Genomic DNA, 20,587 nt, shown 5'->3' on the forward strand with positions numbered 1-20,587 from the left:
AAAAAAAAAAAAAAAGAATACTCTACTCTTGGTTGGTGCCTGTGGCTTAAGGAGGAGGGTACTGGCCACATATACCAGAGGTGGCAGGTTCAAACCGGGCCCCAGCCAAAAACTGCAAGAAAAAAAAATACACTACTCCTCTGTTTTTAACACTCTTCAGTAGCTTCCAATCCAGGCATAAAACCCAAACTGCTTAGCAGGGTTTAAAATACGTACACAGTAAGGGCCTGCTTACCTAACTGATCTCATATGAGTCTTACTATCCCTCCGATAGCTCGCTGTGTTTTGACTGCTGGAGTAGACCACGCTTATTCTGCTGGGGGAGCTTTCTGATTGTGGTTCCCTCCACCGGGAATGCTGAGATCCCAAACTTTGTGCGCTTGATTTCTTCTCATAAGTCAGGTATTATCTCAAATATCGCTTCTTTCTTCAGAGAATCTGTCCTTGACATCCCTTTCTAAAAGGGTTCCACTGTCAACTCTGTCACTTATCTGTTTTCTTTATGGCACTAATTATCTCACAGGTCTTGTTTACTTATTAATTTGGGGTTCACACCCTCCCCTTTTGCCCAACAAGAATGTGCGACCTTTGAGAGAAAAACCTGTCCGGTTATACTGGCAGTATATAACTAGTACTCAACAAATGTTAATTTAATTGAAAAAAAAGAATAGCTGGGGCATCAGGGGATCAAAAAAGAGGCCTGAATAGTTAAGGATAGCGGCAGGCCAATTAATAATAAGGTAGTTAAAAGGCAGGTGGAAAGAAAGGGCCATAGAACTATCTAGTAGGATGCCAGAGTCGGGGGTGGGGGGTGGTGAGGGGAGCGGGAAAGGTAGTGGGTGGGCCTAGTGTCTCGGTCGGCGCCGAAGATAGGAAGCCCTGGAAAACAGGGATAGAGCGAGGCCGAGGCCTGGAGTGATACCGGTGGGGCACTAGAGGAAGCCCGGCTGGAGGAGAAATGGGGGCGGCGGGTCGTACCTCGCGCCTGCAGCATCCGCAGAGCGCGGCCGTAGATAGCAGAGGCCTCGGCGTACTGGCCGTTGCGGAAGCTCTCATTGCCGGCGACACGGAGCGCCTCCACATTGTCTGGGAGTTTGGGGGCCATCGCGGGGCTGGGCCTGCGAGCGGGGGCGGCCTCCGTTAACCCCCCGGAGTCGTGCGGAGCAGCGTCAGTGCGGAAGCGCTGGCAGCGACTCCTCAGATCCGCCTACTAACCCGACGGCAAGGGGGCGGAGCGGAGCGCGGCGGGGCGGGGCCTGCGCGGACGGGAGCCCTGCGGCGCCGGGCCGTCTGCGCGTGCTCAGTTTGGAACTTACGCCTCCCTCGCGCGGGGGAAAAGTGAGAACAGCGCTAGCGCCGCACCGTGGGGTAGAGGTCCCTGCTCTCGTAGAGCTTACGTTCTAGTCTTGAGTGAAATGAAAACCTGAGCAAATGAAGACAATTTCACGTGATTAGTCCCGTAAGGAAAACAAAACAGGGTAACGCAATAGAAAATGACCAGGTGGGGGCTGTTTTAGATAAGGGGGCTTGGGAAAGCCTTTGTGAGGGGCCATAATTGGGCTGAGGCCTGAGAATATTTAGGGAATCTTGTTGAGACAGACGGATAGCAAAGGCTCTAGTACTCTACACTGACTTAATAAATGAATGCGCACATGGATTGAGGGGTGATCTTACACCAAGGATGACTTAAATTCATCCCCAATCTCATCTGACGTTCATTCTCCCACTCAATACTCCAATTGTTAAAACTTGGAGTACTACCTGCACACTAAGCTCTGTCTTTCCTCTCCTAGTCTTTGTTTATGGATCCTCTTCTCCTGGAATTCATTTCCAAACATTTTTTTTTCTCTTAAGTAATTCTGAATCAACTTAATATTCAACTCAAACATCATCTTTTCTGACTTTCCTACTTCTGCCCTGCCTCAGTGCAATTCTGGCCCCAACTCCTGTTGGTCTGTTGGGGTTTGTTTGTTCCTAACTTAGCATTTATCACTTTGTGATTGACAGCGCATAGTTTTTCTTGACCACTGTGAGGTCTGGAATGGCAGGAAATAGGTCCTCTTTGTCTGCCCAAGACCTAATAGGGTCTGGCTATAGTTCATAGATGGCACCTTCTTACTATGCCCTCGCATAATAGAAGGGCCAGGGGTCCATTTAAATTTAAATGAAATAAAAGTAAATTCACTTTTTTTTTTTTTTTTTTGAGACAGAGCCTCAAGCATTCCCCCTGGGTAAGTGCCCTGGCATCACAGCTCACAGTAACCTCCAACTCCTGGGCTCAAGCGAGTTTCCTGCCTCAGCCTCCCGAGTAGCTAGGACCACAGGCACCCATCAGAGGCCCAGCTATTTTTTGGTTGCAGCCGTCATTGTTGTTTGGCCGGCCTGGTCTGGATTCAAACCCGCCACCTTAGGTGTACATGGCTGGCGCCTTAGCCACTTGAGCCACAGGTGCTGAGCCTAAAAATTCACTTTTTAAATCAAGCCAGTCACAAAGTGCTCAATAGTCACATGTGGCTACCATTGTGGACAGCACATATATAGAACATTTTCATAATCACAGAAAATTTTTATGGGATGGTGCTGGACTAAACATTGTGTGGAAAAAGAGGGCCATCAAGTTTATCTTTTGGAAAAGTCCTGGGAAAGGGATAATACAGGACGTCATTGTGTAATGGAAGTTGATATTTATTTTAAAAAATATTTGTTGAGTACTTATTTATATACAGCAGTGTTTTTCAATCTATTTTATCTTATGGCACCCTTGAACCTACAGTTAAACTTTTGTGGCACACTTAAATTATATTCATTTAAAAAAAGTAAAAAAAAGAATATACTTAGTGCTTTGAATTTCTTTCTCAAATAATTTAATGATCTGTAAAAATTTTTGCAGCACACCTAAGATCCTCTCATAGCACACTAGTGAGCTATGGTACACTGGTCGAAAATCGCTGTTCCAGAGGAATGAATGTGGGCATAGTGGGTTACAGAGCTGCTCCTCAATGAGGAGGAAAAACTCAAGTTGACAACACGGCCAGAATGTTAAGATAAAAAGTAGATTCAGAAGTAGCAGGATTAGCTCGGCGCCTGTGGCTCAAGTGGCTAAGGCGCCAGCCATATACACCTAAGGTAGCGGGTTCCAATCCAGCCTGGGCCCGCCAAAACAACGAGGCTGCAACCAAAAAATAGCCGGGCATTGTGGCGGGTGCCTGTGGTCCCAGCTACTTGGGAGTCTGAGGCAGGAGACTCGCTTGAGCCCTGGAGTTGGAGGTTGCTGTGCACTGTGATGCTATAGCACTCTACCCAGGGGTAAAGCTTGAGGCTCTGTCTCAAATAAAAAAGAAGTAGCAGGATTGAAGAAAAAGAAAAAAAGTAGAGTTTAGAGTGCCTTGGGAGAAGTACAGGAAAAGCCATAGGAGATATCATTATTTATTTATTTATTTATTTATTTTTTCCCCCTGAGACAGAGCCTCAAGCTATCCCCCTGGGCAGAGTGCCATGGCTTCACAGCTCACAGCAACCTCCAACTCCTAGGCTCAAGCAAGTCTCCTGCCTCAGCCTCCCAAGTAGCTGGGACCACAGGTGCCCACCACAACGCCTGGCTATTTTTTGGTTGCAGCTGTCATTGTTGTTTGGTGGGTCTGGGCTGAATTCAAACCCGCTACCTTAGGTGTATGTGGCTGGCGCCTTAGCCACTTGAGCCACAGGCACCGAGCCTTTTTATTTTATTATTATTTTTTGAGAGGATCTTACTGTTGCCCTGGCTAGTGTTGGAGTTTCTTCATAGCTCACAGCAACCTCAAACTTTGGGGCTCAAGAGATCGATCCTCTTGCCTCAGCCTCTGGAGTAGCTGGGACTACAGGCATGTGCCACAGTATCTGGCTAGTTTTTCTAGTTTCTTTTTGTAGTAGAGCAGGGGATCTTGCTCTTGCTTAGGCTGGTCTCAAACTCCTGAGTTCAAGCAATCCATCCACCTTGGCCTCCCAAAGTGGTAGGACTACAGATGTGAGGCACCTTGTCTGGCCATGACAAATTTCAGAGGACAGAGGATTGACTTCTAATAAGAGCGCCCTATGATAGATTCCTGAGCTTCATAGAAACTTTTCTTCATCTTTACTTCTTCAAAGTTGTCACTGCCATTTGTAGAAATCTCTCACAGAGCAAAGTGGTAAATAAAACAAGTATTTTGTGGAGGCAGGACAGTCCTGGATTAAAATCTTTGCTTTCACTAGCCATGCATATGTGAATCTCAGCTTCCTCATCTGCAAATTGAGCACAATAATACTTCTTTTAGTTGTTGGAAAAGCAGCTATGCTGGGTGCAGTGGCTCACAACTGTAATACCAGCACTCTGGGAGGCTGAGGCGGGTGGATCGCCTGAGCTCACGAGTTTGAGACCAGCCTGAGCTAGAACTAGACCTCACCTCTAAAAATAGCTGGGCATTGTAGGGGCTGCCTGTAATCCCAGCTACTTACGAGGCTGAGGCAAGAGAATGGATTGAGCCCAAGAGTCTGAGGTTGCTGTGAGCTATCACATGCCATGGCACTCTACCGGGGGAAAGAGAGACAGACAGACAGACAGACACACATGCACGGCACTCTACCATGGGCGACAGACACACACACACACACACACACACACACACACACAAAGGAAGAAGCTGAGGCAAAATTAATGTAAGTGGAGAGTTTATTTGGGCCAAGCTTTAGGATTGCAACCTGGGAACACAGAGTCAAGTTGCCCCAAATATACACTCTGATTAGCAGGAATTGTAAGTTGATTTTTAAAGTCAAAAAAGGGAAACGGAGTGGATGATAACGTTATTTGTCAAGAATTCTCATTGGTTTACAGACATAACATTGATTAATGATTGGTTCTACATTGTTAAGCTATAGGGTGTGGGTTATAGAGTATTTGGTTGATTTATGGTTACCTGTCGCAGTAGCAAATAGTTTCAGTAGATGAATACAAAGCTCCAGGGGGGGAACAGAACATGACTGTTGCCTCATCTTACTGTCCTTTTGGGACCAATAATTTACAAGGACTCACATTTCTCAGACAAAAATTCTTTTCTCACTTCATAGGGCTGTTTTAAGGCTTAAGAGCCAGCCCGGGATTGTGCCTAGCACAGTGAAGGTTTTCCTCTTATGTCAGATGAGTGGTTCCATTTTCCCGTTTGGGATTCATGATGTGCCGTACCTGAGTGGCTCTGAAAGTTCCTTGGTCAGGGGCTATGGTCTACCTTTGGGAAAAGCAGAGCAATTAAGAACAGTGAAGCATTGCTCTAGGTAAGTTTTTTCTTGTAACTTTCCCCTTTGGTAAGTTGGGTAATTCTAACACTTATTGATGGCGGCATCATTCAAAATCATGGTAGTTGGAACAGGAACTCTGAGTTGAGAGAAAGGTCTGTCTCTTGCAAAGGAAAATAAAAATCTCAGGATCACCCCCCCAGCTCCTTACACAAAAGGGAAGGTCAAACTTGGTGGCTGAGTCACAATACAGCACCCCCTTCAAAATGAGTAGCTATTAATTAGCCAGATCCCCACTTGAAAGAAACCTCAGGCATCTACAACGACTGCCCCCACAGATCATTCATGCCCCCAAAGGTCATTTGTGAGGAAATTTTTTGCCTCCTATAAACAAGGACAAAGTTATCTTCCCAGGTTGTGGAGAACATGAATAAGATCACTCTTCCACCATCAGTCTACATAATTGATTCTTCTTTTACTCCTCCTTTTTTTTTTTTTTTTTTTTGAGACAGTCTCATTTTGTCACCTCAGAGTATAGTGGTGTCAGCCTCACAGCAACCTTAAACTCCTGGGTTCAAGTGATCTTCCTGCCTCTGTTTCCTGAATAATAACAGGTACGACAGGCATACCTGGCTAATTTTTCTTTTTCTTTTTTTTTTTTTTCAGACAGAGTCTCACTTGGTCACCCTTGGTAGAGTGCTGTGGCATCTTAGCTCACAGCAACCTCCAACTCTTAGGTTCAAGCAATCCTCTTGCCTCACCCTCCCAAGTAGCTGGGACTACAGGTGCATGCCACAATGCCTGGCTATTTTTATTTTTTAGACGGGGGGTCTTACTCTGGCTCAGGCTGGTCTCAAACCTGTGAGCTCAAGGAATCCACTAGCCTCAGCCTCCCAAGTGCTGGGATTACAGGCATGAGCCACTGTGCCCTGCCTAGTTTTTCTTTCTTTCTTTCTTTCTTTAAAGTAGAGATGGGATCTCTTTCTCAAGCTGGTCTCAAACTCCTGAGTTTAAGAGATCCTCTTACCTTGGCCTTCCAGAGTGCTGGAATTATAGGTATGTGCTTGGCTTTACTCTTTTTTTTTTTTTTTTGAGACTGTCTCACTTTCAGTAGAGTGCCGTAGCATCACAGCTCACAGCAACCTCCACCTCTTGGGCTTAGACGATTCTCTTGCCTTCAGCCTCCGGAGTAGCTGGGACTACAGGCACCTGACACGACCCCTCGGCTACAGTTTGGTCGGGGCAGGTTCAAACCTGTCACCCTGGGTATATTGGGCCAGCGCCCTACCCACTGAGCCACAGGCACTGCCCCTTTACTCTCTTTTTTTTAAGTCACTTCATCAAATGTAAATTTCCTTAGCCTCAGAAGGATTTGTCTCACTACCCATCCTCCCTCCCTCTTCCTCTTTCTGTACACACTCTCCCCATAAATACTGAGCTCCCAAATTCCACTTGGAAAAAAGTCACAGATGCCTTGTGTTTTTACCATGCTTATCCTCAAACTTTGGCTTAATAAACCTTTCTTGACTGAGATCTTTGCCTCAGTCAATTATTTGGGGTTGTCGGCCTCATCCCCAATCAGAGGATACACATCCATCACTGTCCAGTTTGGTAGTGTAGGTTTTGGAATCTCACCAGCCTGGATTTGAGTTCCCAAATCTATATACTATTAGCTACGTGACCTGGAAGGTAGATACTTCACCTCTTTGGCCTTGTAAAATAAGAATAATAATAGCATTTACTGTATGGGGTTGTTAGGCGTTTCAAATAAGTTAAAATTAGTAAAGCACTGAGAACGTGGTAGGCACTGCTTGTCAAATAATCAAATAAATACATACAATAAAGAATTTTATAAATGAGATAAATGAAGATAAATGAAGGCAAGTACATGGCAAATGTTTAATAAACATTAAATGAGATAAATGAAGACAAGTACATGGCCAATGTTTAAGAAACGTTAACTGTTTTAATGTCTGCAAACTGACTCTACGGGGAGGCTGAGGCGGGTAGATTCCCTGAGCCCACAGGTTTGAGACCAGTCTGCGCCAGAGTGAGACCCCCGTCTCAAATTGCCCGGGATGGTCCGGCAATTTGCAAGGTGATACCACCCAAGGAGAAAAACGTTCTGGGGCCCATTTGGGACCAGAGTTCAAACGTGTACTGTAGGTAAAACTTGCCTTATTAAGAATTGTCAGTTATCAAGTCGGCGCTTCGCTAGAAGGCTCGGTTTCTCGGTCTGAAAATAGGGGCCACTACTGAGACGTAGCTGGGTTCCTGGACCGAGGACCGAGTGTTCTGGACAGCGTCGTAAGACTACGTAGATAAAGCACTCGGGCCCAAGTGACGATAACGCCGGCAGAAGCAGCCTCCGATCCGCAGTTTGGGGTCCACGCCCCCGTCGTGCCACGTGACTCGCGCCCCGCGACTCACGCCCCGCACCACGTGATCAAGACCGCGGTTCCGCCCCGCTCCCGCGTAGTGCACCGCTTCCGGTAGGGGCGGAAAGCGGAAGTGTGGGAGGGCCTGTGGGGCGGGCTCTGGAAGGTCCGGGGGGTAGGATGGAACTGTGACCGAGTCTGGGCGGCTGCCGGCAGCGCCATGGAGACCGTGCAGCTGAGGAACCCGCCGCGCCGGTGAGGGGTCACTGGCTAAGAGGAGGGGCCTGGGGGCGACGGGAGGGAAAGGCGGGAACCGGCTGGAGGGAGACACCTGTGCACGAGCTCCTGTAGGGCGGGGAGCGGCTGGGCTAGGCGATCCAGCTGATGGGGCACCTGCTGAGTCGGGGGAGGGGGATGTCTGGCGGGTGGGGCTCGGGAGAGAGCCTTGCTGAGGGGAATAAACTTGGTGCTGGTTAGGGGAGCCCTCGTTGCTGGGGGACTGCTGAGGAACACAGGGACAAGTCAGGGAGAGTATCGGCTGAGGCCGGGGCTGCTCCGGGGAAGGCTGTCCAAGAAGGGTCTCACGGAGGTAGGAGGAGGGAATGCTGGATGAGAACCTGTTTAAGGCAGTGGCTCTAGAACTAGCACAGAAGAAGGTTGGGTGGACTTCTAAGGGTCCTAAGTCCCACTTGAAGGGTACAGTGGGGGAAGATCTGTTGAGCGGAAAAGCTCTTCGGAAAGGCTAAAGGCATTTGCGGAAAGGTTGCGGGTCTAGCAAGGGAGGGATTTGTGGAGGACAGCTTTTGGGAGGATGCTCTTGATGGTGGTCCCACTCCAGGATGATGATGGCATCTTTCATGACTGGTGTCCAGGCTGTCTTCCTAATTGTTTTCGGCCCTTCAAAGCCTGCCATTGATAGGTAGTTAAGGAAATGAAAGGTATTTTCAAGATGGGCAAACTGAGATCCACAAGAGTTTAGAGGTATATGTTTACTTCTTTGCTTCTGAGTCAACGGGCCTGGCCAGACTGAGCCCTTTTCAGGACTCTTGTTTTTTGAATGTCAGCTCCAGATCCCATTGGTAGGTGGAATTGTTTTATGTCAAGATCAGGGAGATGGCTGATCTTAGAAATTCTGAACTCACTGATTTCCACTGCAGAGAGCAGGGACTTGTGTCAGTCTGCCACATCTGGAGAAAAGCAGGGAGACGAGACTGAGGGAGTCATGCTTCTCTGAGGTGCAGGGTAGTTAACTTCTTTTGCACAGAGAATCTGACTTCCTGCAGTTGAATTAACACTGAAGTAGGAAGTCTTCAGCGTGTAGGAGTACAAGGCAACCAGAGGTGAAGGGAAGAGATTAACAGCCTGGGTAGCACTCTTGGGGGTCTTGGGAGTTGTTTGAACTTAGGGATGCACAAACAATGGAGAGGGCAAATAGCTGGTTGGGATGGGCTTAAGATTCACCCTAGTGTAGTGTGCTGAGACTGTAACTGTAATGATTGTTACACTCATGTAGCACTTACTGGGTGCTAGGCACTGTTGAATTTTCCATTCCCCTGTTGAACCATTTGAAATTGCTGATATTTGACCATTTTTGACCCATAAAAGAGTAATTCCATATGATTCAACCTACTATTGATTCATTTGATGCTCATAATAATCTTGTGAGGTGGGTATCCCTGTATCTGTATTTTACAAATGATAAAACAGGAACAGGGAGGCTAATGACATGCTGGCGGTCCTATAGCTGGTAAGAGGCAGAGCTGGGATTTTCATATCCAGGCAGGCAGTCTGGTCCAAAGTCCATGCTCTTCACTGTCTCACTCTGATGCCTCTCTGGAAGTACCCCTGTTTCACAGGTCTTTGTGTGTGTTAGCAAATCCTTGCTGTAGCGCCATAGTGACTTAATTATAAATGAACTCTGGTTATGTTTCTTTTTGAAATACATTAGTTTGCTCTTGTTGGTTTTTTTCTCTGAGGGCTTATTTTAATTGGAAAGAGGACTAGGAATCTGAGTTTTGTTTCTCTTTTTGCCTTGAGTAATTTCAGGCAAAAGAGTAAACCTTCTTGACATGTTCATTCTTGTACCTTTTGGATTTTAAAAAATGTATTAGAAGTGCAAGAAAAGAGCATTACAGGACTGAGTTCTTGAATAAATATTGCTCTCCTGCTCTTTGTAACCAGTAGGCTACTTAATTTGCAGCAGTTTAATTTTATTATCATTTGTATTATTTTGTTAGGACTGCTGTAACAAAATATGATGATTTAAGCAATAGAAATTTACTTTCACATAGTTTTGGAGGTTAGAGGTCTGAAATCAAGGTGTTGGCCTGATTGTTTCTTTTGAGGCTTTTCTCTTTGGTTTATAGGTCACTGTCTTCTTTCTGTGTCTTTGTGTTCTTCCCTCTGAATCTGTCTGTTACCTAATCTCTCCCCTCTTTTTTTTTTTGAGGCGGAGTCTCACTCTGTCCCTTTGGGGAGAGTGCTGTGGTGTCCTAGCTCACAGCTACCTCAAACTCTTGGGTTTGAGCAATCCTCTTGCCTTAGCCTCCCGAGTAGCTGGGACTACAGACATACACTACTACAGGTGTACACCACTACACCCTGTTAGCGTTTCTATTTTTGGTAGAGATGGGGTCTCGCTCTTGCTCAGGCTGGTCTTGAACTCATGAGCCACCTGTCTCGGCCTCCCAGAGTGCTAGGATTACAGGCTTGATCCACCCTGCCAGGCCCTAACCTCTCCTTACAAGGACATTAGTCACATTGGGTAAGGACTCACCTGTATGACCTTATTTTACCGTAATTACCTCTTTAAAGGTTCTGTCTCCGTATACATTTGTGGTCACATTCTGGAAGTTAAGACTTCAGCAGATGCATTGGAGTGAGGAAGGAATATAATTAATTTTATTACTTAAAAAATACACAGTTTATCTTATATATTTGTTGTAACCCCTATCGAATTCTGTAGGAACAGAGATAGTTATACAAAGATAAAATGAACTTTACAGAAGTTCTGAAATAAGTTTGAGAATTAGCCCATCCCATGAGTCAACACTTCATAAACACTTGTATTGGGAAAGATATAGATGTCTTACCAGAGAACCAGACTGCATGAGTTTCCAACAATCCCAGTGCAGGAAGTGCTCTTTGTGTTTTTGAGTTTGGCACTTGTGTGTGACTAAGTGAATGACAATAGATTGGTGTCTCATGTAGTAGTTAACATTTTAAAAAGCTGTTGCCATTGGGTAATGGTGTGGTGGAAGGTGTGGAATGCAGTCCTGGGATGCTGGCCATCTGCATGGCCATCTGATTTAGGAGCGAAGCATCCTCCTGTATTTGCATCATGGAGGCTATTTTGACTGGACCTCTTCATTTATGAGCAAGGCTGAAACTGCCTAGGACCTGGGGAAGTCCCAGATGGGAGATGCTTTATCAAAGTCTGGCTGTTTTGGTAATAGTGTTTATTCCGTGAAGAGTCATGGTATAAAATACCTTTATGAGTCACTTATAGAAAGAATTTTCATAGAAATCTTTTTTTTTGAAACAGAATCTCACTCTGTTTCCCTGGGTAGAGTGCCGTGGCATCGTAGGTCACAGCACCCTCAAACTCTTGGGCTCAAGTGATCCTCCTGCCTAGCCTACCAAGTAGCTGAGACTACAGGCACCTGCCACAACACCCAGCTAGTTTTTATATTTTTAGTAGAAACAGGGTCTCAATTTTTCTCAGGCTAGTCTTGAACTCTTGAGCTCAAGCAATCCACCTGCCTCTGCCCTCCCAGAGTGGTAGGATTACGGGCGTGAGCCACGGCACCTGGCCTTCCATAGTAATCTTAATTGTTGATTACCCAGTAATACTTAGTAGGTAAAATTGTTATTTCGATAACTCACAAAGGTTGCTGATGAAGATTATGAGTCTCATCATTATGTTTGCTAATCCATTTAGCAAATGTTTTTTGAGTACCTCTTGGTTATCAGGCACCAGAGATATAAAGATCCCTTAAGTTCAAGTTGTTTTAAATAGCCCCAGATCAAAAACAAACACAACATTATTTAGATTGTTTTAAAGAAGTATCTGAGCAGTCATAAAAGTTCGTCAAAGTTTTATCAGAGTTTTGCAGTTGTCTCTCTCGTGGCAGTGGTAGTTTCCTTTGTTATGCTGTGGTCTCTATAGTAGCTGAAATAGTGAGTTTTGCTTTTTGTAAACCATAAAGAGTCAACACTTCAAAGGAACACATTTGATCTTCCTTTATATAAGCTGTTTATAAAACTCTAATTACACTTGAGAAATGAGGTATTGTTCATTGTTTATACAATTATAATTCAGGGTCTTACAAAATAACTCTGGCATGTGAGATGTTCCTTCTAACTTCTGAGTTCATTGCAATTTCATTTCTAAAGTTTATAAGGAGTTTCACTTCATCCTTTTTTTTTTTTTAAAGGTGGGAGTTGTTTTGTTTTTTTTTTTGATGTCATTGGAATTTAATTTTTAGGACCTTTTGATTTTTCAAAGGTCACTGTAGTCATTTTGTTTCGTTGATAGTCAAGTTAAGGCAACCATTGACGGAGCAGTTCTCCATTTCTCTAGTAAGCACGTAGTCCTTGATATTTATAAACTGTAAAATTGTTCGTCTGAGATCAGTGTTTATTGGTAATTACATATGTGATGTGGTTAGGGTTATTTTTTATCTTCTGATATGCTACTCTTAGGAAGGTGCACGTTTGTGTTGTATGTGTGTATATTTGTTTTAATTTTTATCTTTTCCTGCAAGAATTGATATTGTCTAGGTAGTTTAGACCTTTTTCTTTCTAAAGAAATCTCCAGTGTGACTACTTCCATATTTCACCATTTCCTGAGCGCTCTATTCTTCGTTGCCCTTTGTAGTTTCAGGAAGCCATTGTATAGACAATACACACACACACACACACACAAACATCCACACCCACAAAATACTCCTTAGCAAGCTGCTTCTTTAAGGTCATTCATAATTTTCAGAGGTCTCAGTTTTAAAAAGTATTGTTACTTTTTAACCTCCTAAGTTTGTTATAATTGTCTAATAGAAAAATCTGAACTATCTGGATGTTGTAAGAGGCCATGTTCCTTTGATTTTAGGGACTAGTCGAAGGCACATGGCTGCTTGTGGAAGGGTCTTTGTGAGACTCTTTGAAACTCCCAGCTGCCTAGTTATTTTTCATTTTTGATTCTGTCTAAATGTATACTTTCCACTTTCTGTTTCTGTGATACTTATAGAATTTATGGGTTTTGACAAAATTACCCAAAACTTGCTGATGTGAAAGCAAAGGTCACATGACTTCCTTGGCCTCCAGTCCAATTCATGGTTATGTTTCAGTTCATGGTTAATCTTACATTAAACATTTTTCTGAAGAGATAGTTATGTTATTTTAATTCATGGACTCTCAAGATTTAAGTGAATTTTAGGGTCTAGATGTGGTGGGTCACACCTGTAATACCAGCATTTTTCAGTCAAATGCTCTTCCCCTGGGCTATACCCCCCAATACTAGTACTTTGGAAGGCTGAGGTAGAAAGATCACTGGAGGCTCGGAGTTCGAGAAGAAGCCTGGGCAACATACTGAGACCTGGTGTTTAAAAAGAAAAAAGGAAAATGAGCCAGGCATGGTTCTGTGCACCTGTAGTCCCAGCTATTAGGGAGGCTGAGGCAGGAGGATCCTTTGAGCCTAGGTGTTCAAGGTTATAGTGAGCTATGATCATACCACTGCACTTTAGCCTGGGTGACAGAGTGAGACTCTGTCTCTTTTTCTTTTTTTTTTTTTTTTTTTGCAGTTTTTGGCTGGGGCTGGGTTTGAACCCACCACCTCCAGCATATGGGGCTGGTGCCCTACTCCTTTGAGCCACAGGTGCCGCCTGAGACCCTATCTCTTAAAAAAAAAAAATCGGATTTTAAGGGATATATGTCATTCTTGAATCCACTCTGCAATATTTCAGCCATATGACAATTGAATTTGTTGTTTAAATTTCCCACCGATGGGGAACTAGGGACCTCTTAAGGCAGTCTAAACCACTGTAGGACAAGTATATTGTTAGAAAATTCTTACACATGTTGAACTGAAGTCTGACTCTTGGCATCAGTCCACCTTCTGGTCCAGATTTTGCTTATCAAGGTGACCCAGAATAAGTGTAATCCTTTCATAGCACAGTACTTCAGTGTCCCTTAAAAGTCTCCTAGTTTGCCTTTGTTGTTTACTCGTGAAGACTTTGTAGAGATATTTTTACAATTTTTTTAATTGTAAAAATAAATGGCTATCTTATGTTCTAGTAAATAGCAAGTAAAATGTATTTTGTGTTTACATTGCTTCATTCATAGGCAGCTGAAAAAGTTGGATGAAGATAGTTTAACCAAACAACCAGAAGAAGTGTTTGATGTCTTAGAGAAACTTGGAGAAGGGTGAGTATAAAGAGAGTAAAGGTCTTAGTCTTTTTCCTGTGCCAGCACACCAGAAGCACATGAACGTTTTCCATGGCAGTAGTTCTTAAACCTGAGAAGAAAGAGGAATGTTGCATATGAGTTTGTCTCTTGGTGTGGTGGGAAGTAAATTTACAGCTTGCGGTGCCCTTCTTCCCTATATCACTCCAATCCCTAGTTTAGGCAAAGTCAGTGATTGCTGATCTTCTTAACACCAAGGGCATCTGTTGTTTTCTCTTTTGTAGACTCTGTGGTTTGCTTGATTTTATTTGTTTAAATAAGTTAATTAATTGTCATTTATTAAAAGTTTTTAATAAATAAATTTATTTAAAAGTTTAATAAATAAATTTATTAAAAAGTTTTTGAATAAATAAAAAATAAATAAATTTGCTCCTCTTAACTTCTGAGTGATGTGCTGTAACTTTTGTTTTAGTAAAAAACAATGGAAGCCAGCGTTGTAGTTTTTGGAGCTTTGTAAAATTCCATAAATAAATTGAAGACTGTCACCATCTTTACAGCTTCCTAGGTGATCCAGACTCCTAGGCTGGGAACTAGTGGACTTCTTGAAACACAGAATTACGAATGAGTTTATAAAATAGTGATGAAATGGTATTTTAATAATAGGTAGTGCTTCTTAAAGACTTTTATGATTCAGTAAAGTTTATATCACAATTTTTTATATTTTTACGTACGCGTTTAATCTTGTGATTTATTCCTTCTTTAATGACCAGGGCATTGAAGTATTAGGAACATACTTAAGTGCTTGTTGTTAATTTTTGAATAGGTAATAAAATCATATGATTTAAAATTCAAAAAGTGTAAGTATAAAAATGTATGCAATAAAAGTTCTGCCCCCTACCTCTGTCTCTCAGACCCCCAGAAGCAACCAGTGTAGCAATTTTTTGTCTTTTAGAGATAGGTTATACATCTATAAGTAGATTTATGTGCATGCATGTATTTTTAATCTCTTTGGGGTACTTCTGGATCAAGAGAAGACCTGACATATTTTAAGACTTTTAAAAACATTTGCTGTCTAATGACTATATGCTCTTTAAAATCAGCTCTTATGTCATTGGATTATTTTTGGGTTTAGTATTTTTTATGTCTAACTTGATCCATGATAATGTTAAACCCAATCCTGGATTACATGGAATAGTTTTTCATGGTTTACCTGCTTGTAAAAAAAATTAGTTGTCATCTTTTTGTGAGTTGGAAAAATACTCTTTGGAATCCAGCAAGACATCAAGCAGAGAAGGAAAGTAAAAGATGACATCAGCTGTATTGCCAAAAGACAAGTCCAAGATGAATCTGAGGACTGCAGGTTGACTGGGCTCATTAAGGTAAGGATCAATGACAGTCCCTCTTTGTCCCTTGCCAACCATTTTCAGCTTGAGATCCTTGTTGTTTTTCTCAAGGCAGTAAATCCATGGGCCTTAATCGAACAATGGTTTTAGGTTATATTCAGAATAAGTTAAAGACTGGTAGGCATAATTGACTATGTAGCTAGTTTGTTTTTTCACATCTAATAAAAGGTGTTATAGTAGTGGGAGCATAGACTTTGAAGTGAAACAGATCTGGGTTAAAATCCTTGTTCTTAGGCTGGGTACAGTGCTTACACCTCTAATCTCAGCACTTTGGGAGGCTAAAGTGGGAGACTTGCTCAAGGCCAGGAGTTTAAGACCAATCTGAGCAACGTAGTGAAACCTTGTCTCTACAAAAAATTAAAAAAATAAAAAATTATCTAGGCATAATGGTATGTGCTTGTAGTCCCAGCTACTTGGGAGGCTGAAGCGATAGCTTGAGCTCAGGAGTTTGAGGTTGCAGTGAGCTATGATGATGTCACTATACTCCATCCTGGGCAACAGAGTGATACCTTACCTCAAAAAAAATTTTTTTTTCCTTGCTTTTCTGTTAATTGATCACAATAAACAAGTAAGTTTGATCAAATTTCTTAATATTTTGGAGCCTGACAGTTCTCATCTATAAAGTGGGAATAATAATGGCATCCATTTCATAGAATGCAGCAACTGTTACTACATAATAGGTGTAAAGTGCTAACTACAGTGCTTGTAACATAGTAAATGCTCAGTTCATGACAACTATTATTTCTTTTTTAAGTATATCAACTGAAGCATTTTTCAGACCTCAGCATGTTAAACTGAAGTTAAATCTTAGGTCTTAAAGTATATTTAGGCATTCTTACAGGTAGCTGTTTGGATTGATTGGGGTTGGGGATTGTTAAAGAAAATTGTAGACAGAGACTACATCAGGAATATAATGTAAGGGAAAACTAAGCTAATTATGACTTTTTAAATTACGTTTTAGCTCTATGGATGTCTTCAGCAAGCAAGATGGAAATTTCTCTATGAAGCTATCTCCAGGGAGAAAACAAACAAAGCTTCAGGTCTTTCTTCCCATGCTATCACCATATTGCTCTTTTAAATGATGCCACAGATGCTTGGATTTCTGACTGAAGGACACTGAACAAACTTCATTTAACTTGGAAAATCCTGATAGAAAATATTAACGCCACTTCCTTTCCAAACATTCTGCTGTGCCATCCTTACATTGTTCTGGAGAATGAAAGGATTGTGAACTCTCGCTGACTTGTGTCTTGTGAAATGGCTCTGGCTAAAAACTGTATTTGATTCAGGAGGCTGCAGTCATTCTGTGTTTCAAGGAAATCGTGTGGATCTATGGCAAAATAGAGCCAAAACTTCAGACCAAGATGCGTGAAGAGAAGTTGGAAAGTGTTTTGAATTGGAGCCTAGCACCTTTTTCTATCATACTTAAAAGTTTTACACATTGACTCATTTAGGTTTTTATCGAAGAGTGATAACAAAAGCATTCTTCCAATGGTTTCACAACTAGTGAGTGCCCTTTTTAAGACTTGTACCTGGTTAGTTTGGCCTCAGATACTGTATTATTTCCATTTTTCTATGTTGATCCTTGCCTGGTATGGCTTATATTAAATACTTATTTTTTCCATCCTCTTTGCTCTCTGCCAATTGTAATTCATTGAGTCCTTGTTGTAAGGAGGTTTTAAGAAACTTGCCTTTGAGTGAATGATTGCTGAAGTCTTCTAAGTCTTCTTCAGATTACTGTAAAGGCAGTATGTGGAATCATGACTTTTAATTGTTCACATGAGGTATCAGGAGAGCATAGAGAGGTATAGCGAGTGTTCTCGTCAAGACCGCTGAGTGAGTACATGCAGAGACCATCCCTTTTCTAATATAGAAAAATTATGAATGAAAATAAGTTCTTTTAAATGTAAGAATATATAGCTTTATATATATATATGTATAGGGATATAGATAAGGGATAGAAAAGAAAATCTAATAAGAGGAAGGTAAAGCTTACTCTATCCTTGTCAGGAAAGCATTTGGGTTTACTATACAGAATTGTAAACCCAACTGACTATCACTAAAGAGTTTCATTTGCTAGTGGTTGTGAAAAAGTGGAGGTACTGGTCTGATTATAGAAACTGAGACTGGACTGTGTGCAACTACGGTATCTTGAAGGGCAAAGACCCAGGCTCCTAGTATAAGACCTGGTCAAAGTGTGTCCATATGATAGGGCTGAGGGAACCATGAAACCATCCAACATTGATCATTGTGTAGAGGAAAGTCATTCAAGATAAAATGAAATCTGTGCAAGGAAATTCACTGTCATGGGGTCATCTGCAAAATGAGAGAATTCGCACTCAAGGACATAGAAATAATGGAGCAATCTGAAAAGAGATTGCCTATGTTTATGATTTTCACAAGGAAAAAGGAGAGAATAAAATTCTTAAAAGCACCAGATTATTAACATGAACAGTTAACCCAATTGAAAATAAAAAGTTGGGAGTCTTGACAATGAAGATTACAATAATCCAAGTTTTAAGAGCCCATTAAATTGGATAAACAACATACTATAAGCTGAAAAGAGGATTTATAATTTGAAAGACAGAAATGAGACTGATCACAAAATGCAGAACAGAGACCAGGCACAGCGTTGGCAACCAGGAAGACAACATGGATGGAGGAGGTCCAATGTAGGTCTAGTAGGAATTCTAGAAGATGATATTAAAAGAAACCAAGAGAAGAAATCAGATGATGCTGAGAATTCTGCATACTTGAAGAACTACTTGAGCCCTCAGATTGAAGAAGTCTATGAAGTGCCAAGTAAATCAGCTCCAAGTTACATTATAGAATGTTAAAGAGGAAATCTTAAATGCTATGGTGAGGTTAACCTCTAAAAGATGATAATCTGATAAAAGCAGACTTCTCCGCAACAGTAGAAATCAGAAAACTGCAGTGAAAGTGCTGAGGGAAAGTTGTCAGAGAATTCTATATCCAGCAAAACTGTGAGTGAAGGTGAAATAAAGACATTTTCATCACACATGGGACCTGATGTATCCAGAATGTCTTTAGATGAAAGTAATAATACCCAACTAATAGTGGTTAACCAATTAAGGAAAGGCATTTAATAATGAATTAAATCTAGGGAGGAGAGATTATAGGAATGGTTAATTGACTTGGTAGTATGGTTTGGCATCTGAGTATTTCTCAGTCTCAAAATGGCTACATTAGTTTCCGGCATCAACCCTCACATTATAGTAACCAAAGCAGGGAGGGAAGTTGTAGGTGATAGTGGGCCTTCTTATGTGCCTGTCTCTTACCAGGGAAGAAAAGCTTTCCCAGAAATCCTTCAGCAGAATTTCCCTCAAATTTCATTGACCAGAACTGGGTCATATGCTTGTTACTAGCCCCATTGGTGGTAGAAAGGAAAAAACTCTGTGACTGGTTTGGGCTTACATGCTACATCCTCTGGGAGCAAACACGTCACCACCTAACAAATCAAAGGGTTATTTTAGCAAGGAAGAAGAGGCAGTGTTTGGGTCATCCACACAGAGTCAACAGTCACCTCTTTCTGGCAAAAACATTTGATGCCCTATTTAAAGATCCTACTGGTTTTACACACATAAAAGTTTCTGATAGGGTAGAAACTTTTTATGTATTCTGTTAGACTAAGAAAAGGTTTTATGTTACTTTAAAACAATTCTTGAGCATATATTGGCAGCTGGGGTGTTCTTTGTTGACATATTAGGTGGCACTGTTATTTTGATTTTTTTTTTTCCACCACAGCAGTATGAAGATACAGGTGTGTTTTGCAAATATGAAAGGCGGTTTACTTAGTATTATTTTACTGGCAGCCATCTAGGATTTTATTGATAAAAAATTATCTATACAAGGTAAGGATACCATCTCCTGTGACCCTCACAACCATTTTGTAAGGTAGTTTGTATTATTGTCATTTTACAGTAGAGAAGACTGAGGCACAAGGTTAAGAACATGTCTGTGAATCCTAGGTCTTCCCCTAAATCGAATAAATAAACTTCATTTCATATTAAGCTCTTAAGAGAAGATGAAGTAGAAGGTAAAAAGAATTTGTGTGTGCTGTGTTCACCTGATCATAGCATTAGAGGTTTAGATTTTAATTCGTTTTCATAACATTTTAAGCATTATTTCAAGTAAGAGGAACAAGGACAGAAAGATCTTGTGGTACTAGAGTGGATGCAAGAAAACAAATATCTTTACTTCCTTATTATACCACGGTATAGATGTGGAGAGAACACAAGCTCTGTTTTCAGGAAAACATCTAGATTCAGTCCTAAACTGACTGTGACGTATGTGACCTTGGGCAAATTATTTTAACCTTTCTAAACCTCTTTGTATTTACTTGTAAAATAGGAGTAATTGCCTCTTCCTCATTTTTTTATGAGGGTGAATTGAGGTAGTGCCTTGTTTCTAGTAGATGCAGCCATGTAATGCATGGTAGCAACTGTGTTACTATGTCATATTAGTACCTTCATTTAAGTTTAAATGTGAAGCTTTTAAGATGCCATTCTGTGGTCATTCTCTTGACAGTTTTTTTTTTCCCCTCCCAAAGAATTTAGTTTTACAAATGTAGTTGAGAATGTATTATTATATACTTACAATTAATATTATACTACCTAATATATCATTAGGAACCTAGGGATATACATTCAAACTGTCAAGTTGCTGGTGTTTTATCCCTTCTTATCTCTTAGCTTGACTTGGTCTCCTTCCTCCAATTACAGATCCTACGGCAGTGTATACAAAGCTATTCATAAAGAGACGGGTCAGATTGTTGCTATTAAGCAAGTTCCTGTGGAATCAGACCTGCAGGAGATAATCAAAGAAATCTCTATAATGCAACAATGTGACAGGTAAAGGTCATGTGGGTTTCCTTTGCAGGCAACATGGTTTTGAATTTGCTGTGATTATTTAGAGTTTAAGACCTAAAAATGTATTTACTTAGATATTTTGCAGAAGGAAGAGTTTAATGGAATCACTACTCATGTTCTGTTCAGAAAAAAAATATGAAAAAGTTTGCATGTTTTTGCAGCTAAGCTCCTATAGTTTCTATTTCTGCATATATTTTTTTCTTTTTCTTTTTTTTCAGTAAGCCCTTTTAGAAACTAGGAAGAATGGCTCGGCGCCTATAGCTCAACCGGC

At 41.6% G+C, this 20,587-nt stretch overlaps 2 protein-coding genes across 2 annotated transcripts in view; one reads left to right on the plus strand and one right to left on the minus strand.

The window, feature by feature from the left end:
- Positions 1-1,236, minus strand: part of TOMM34 (translocase of outer mitochondrial membrane 34) — a 15,572-nt gene extending 14,336 nt beyond the window's left edge. Inside the window, exon 1 of the mRNA XM_003787627.2 lies at positions 979-1,236. Coding sequence (XP_003787675.1) covers positions 979-1,105 — 127 coding nt within the window. The 5' untranslated portion in view covers positions 1,106-1,236. The remainder of the gene's footprint in view (positions 1-978) is intronic.
- Positions 1,237-7,753: 6,517 nt separating this feature from the next.
- Positions 7,754-20,587, plus strand: part of STK4 (serine/threonine kinase 4) — an 88,287-nt gene continuing 75,453 nt past the window's right edge. Inside the window, exons 1-3 of the mRNA XM_003787628.3 lie at positions 7,754-7,880; positions 13,965-14,045; positions 20,170-20,298. Of these exons, the coding sequence (XP_003787676.1) occupies positions 7,846-7,880; positions 13,965-14,045; positions 20,170-20,298 (245 nt within the window). The 5' untranslated portion in view covers positions 7,754-7,845. The remainder of the gene's footprint in view (positions 7,881-13,964; positions 14,046-20,169; positions 20,299-20,587) is intronic.

The sequence above is a fragment of the Otolemur garnettii genome, unplaced genomic scaffold, assembly GCF_000181295.1.
Source record: "Otolemur garnettii isolate 467f Iridium unplaced genomic scaffold, OtoGar3 scaffold00023, whole genome shotgun sequence".
Classification (NCBI taxonomy): domain Eukaryota; kingdom Metazoa; phylum Chordata; class Mammalia; order Primates; family Galagidae; genus Otolemur; species Otolemur garnettii.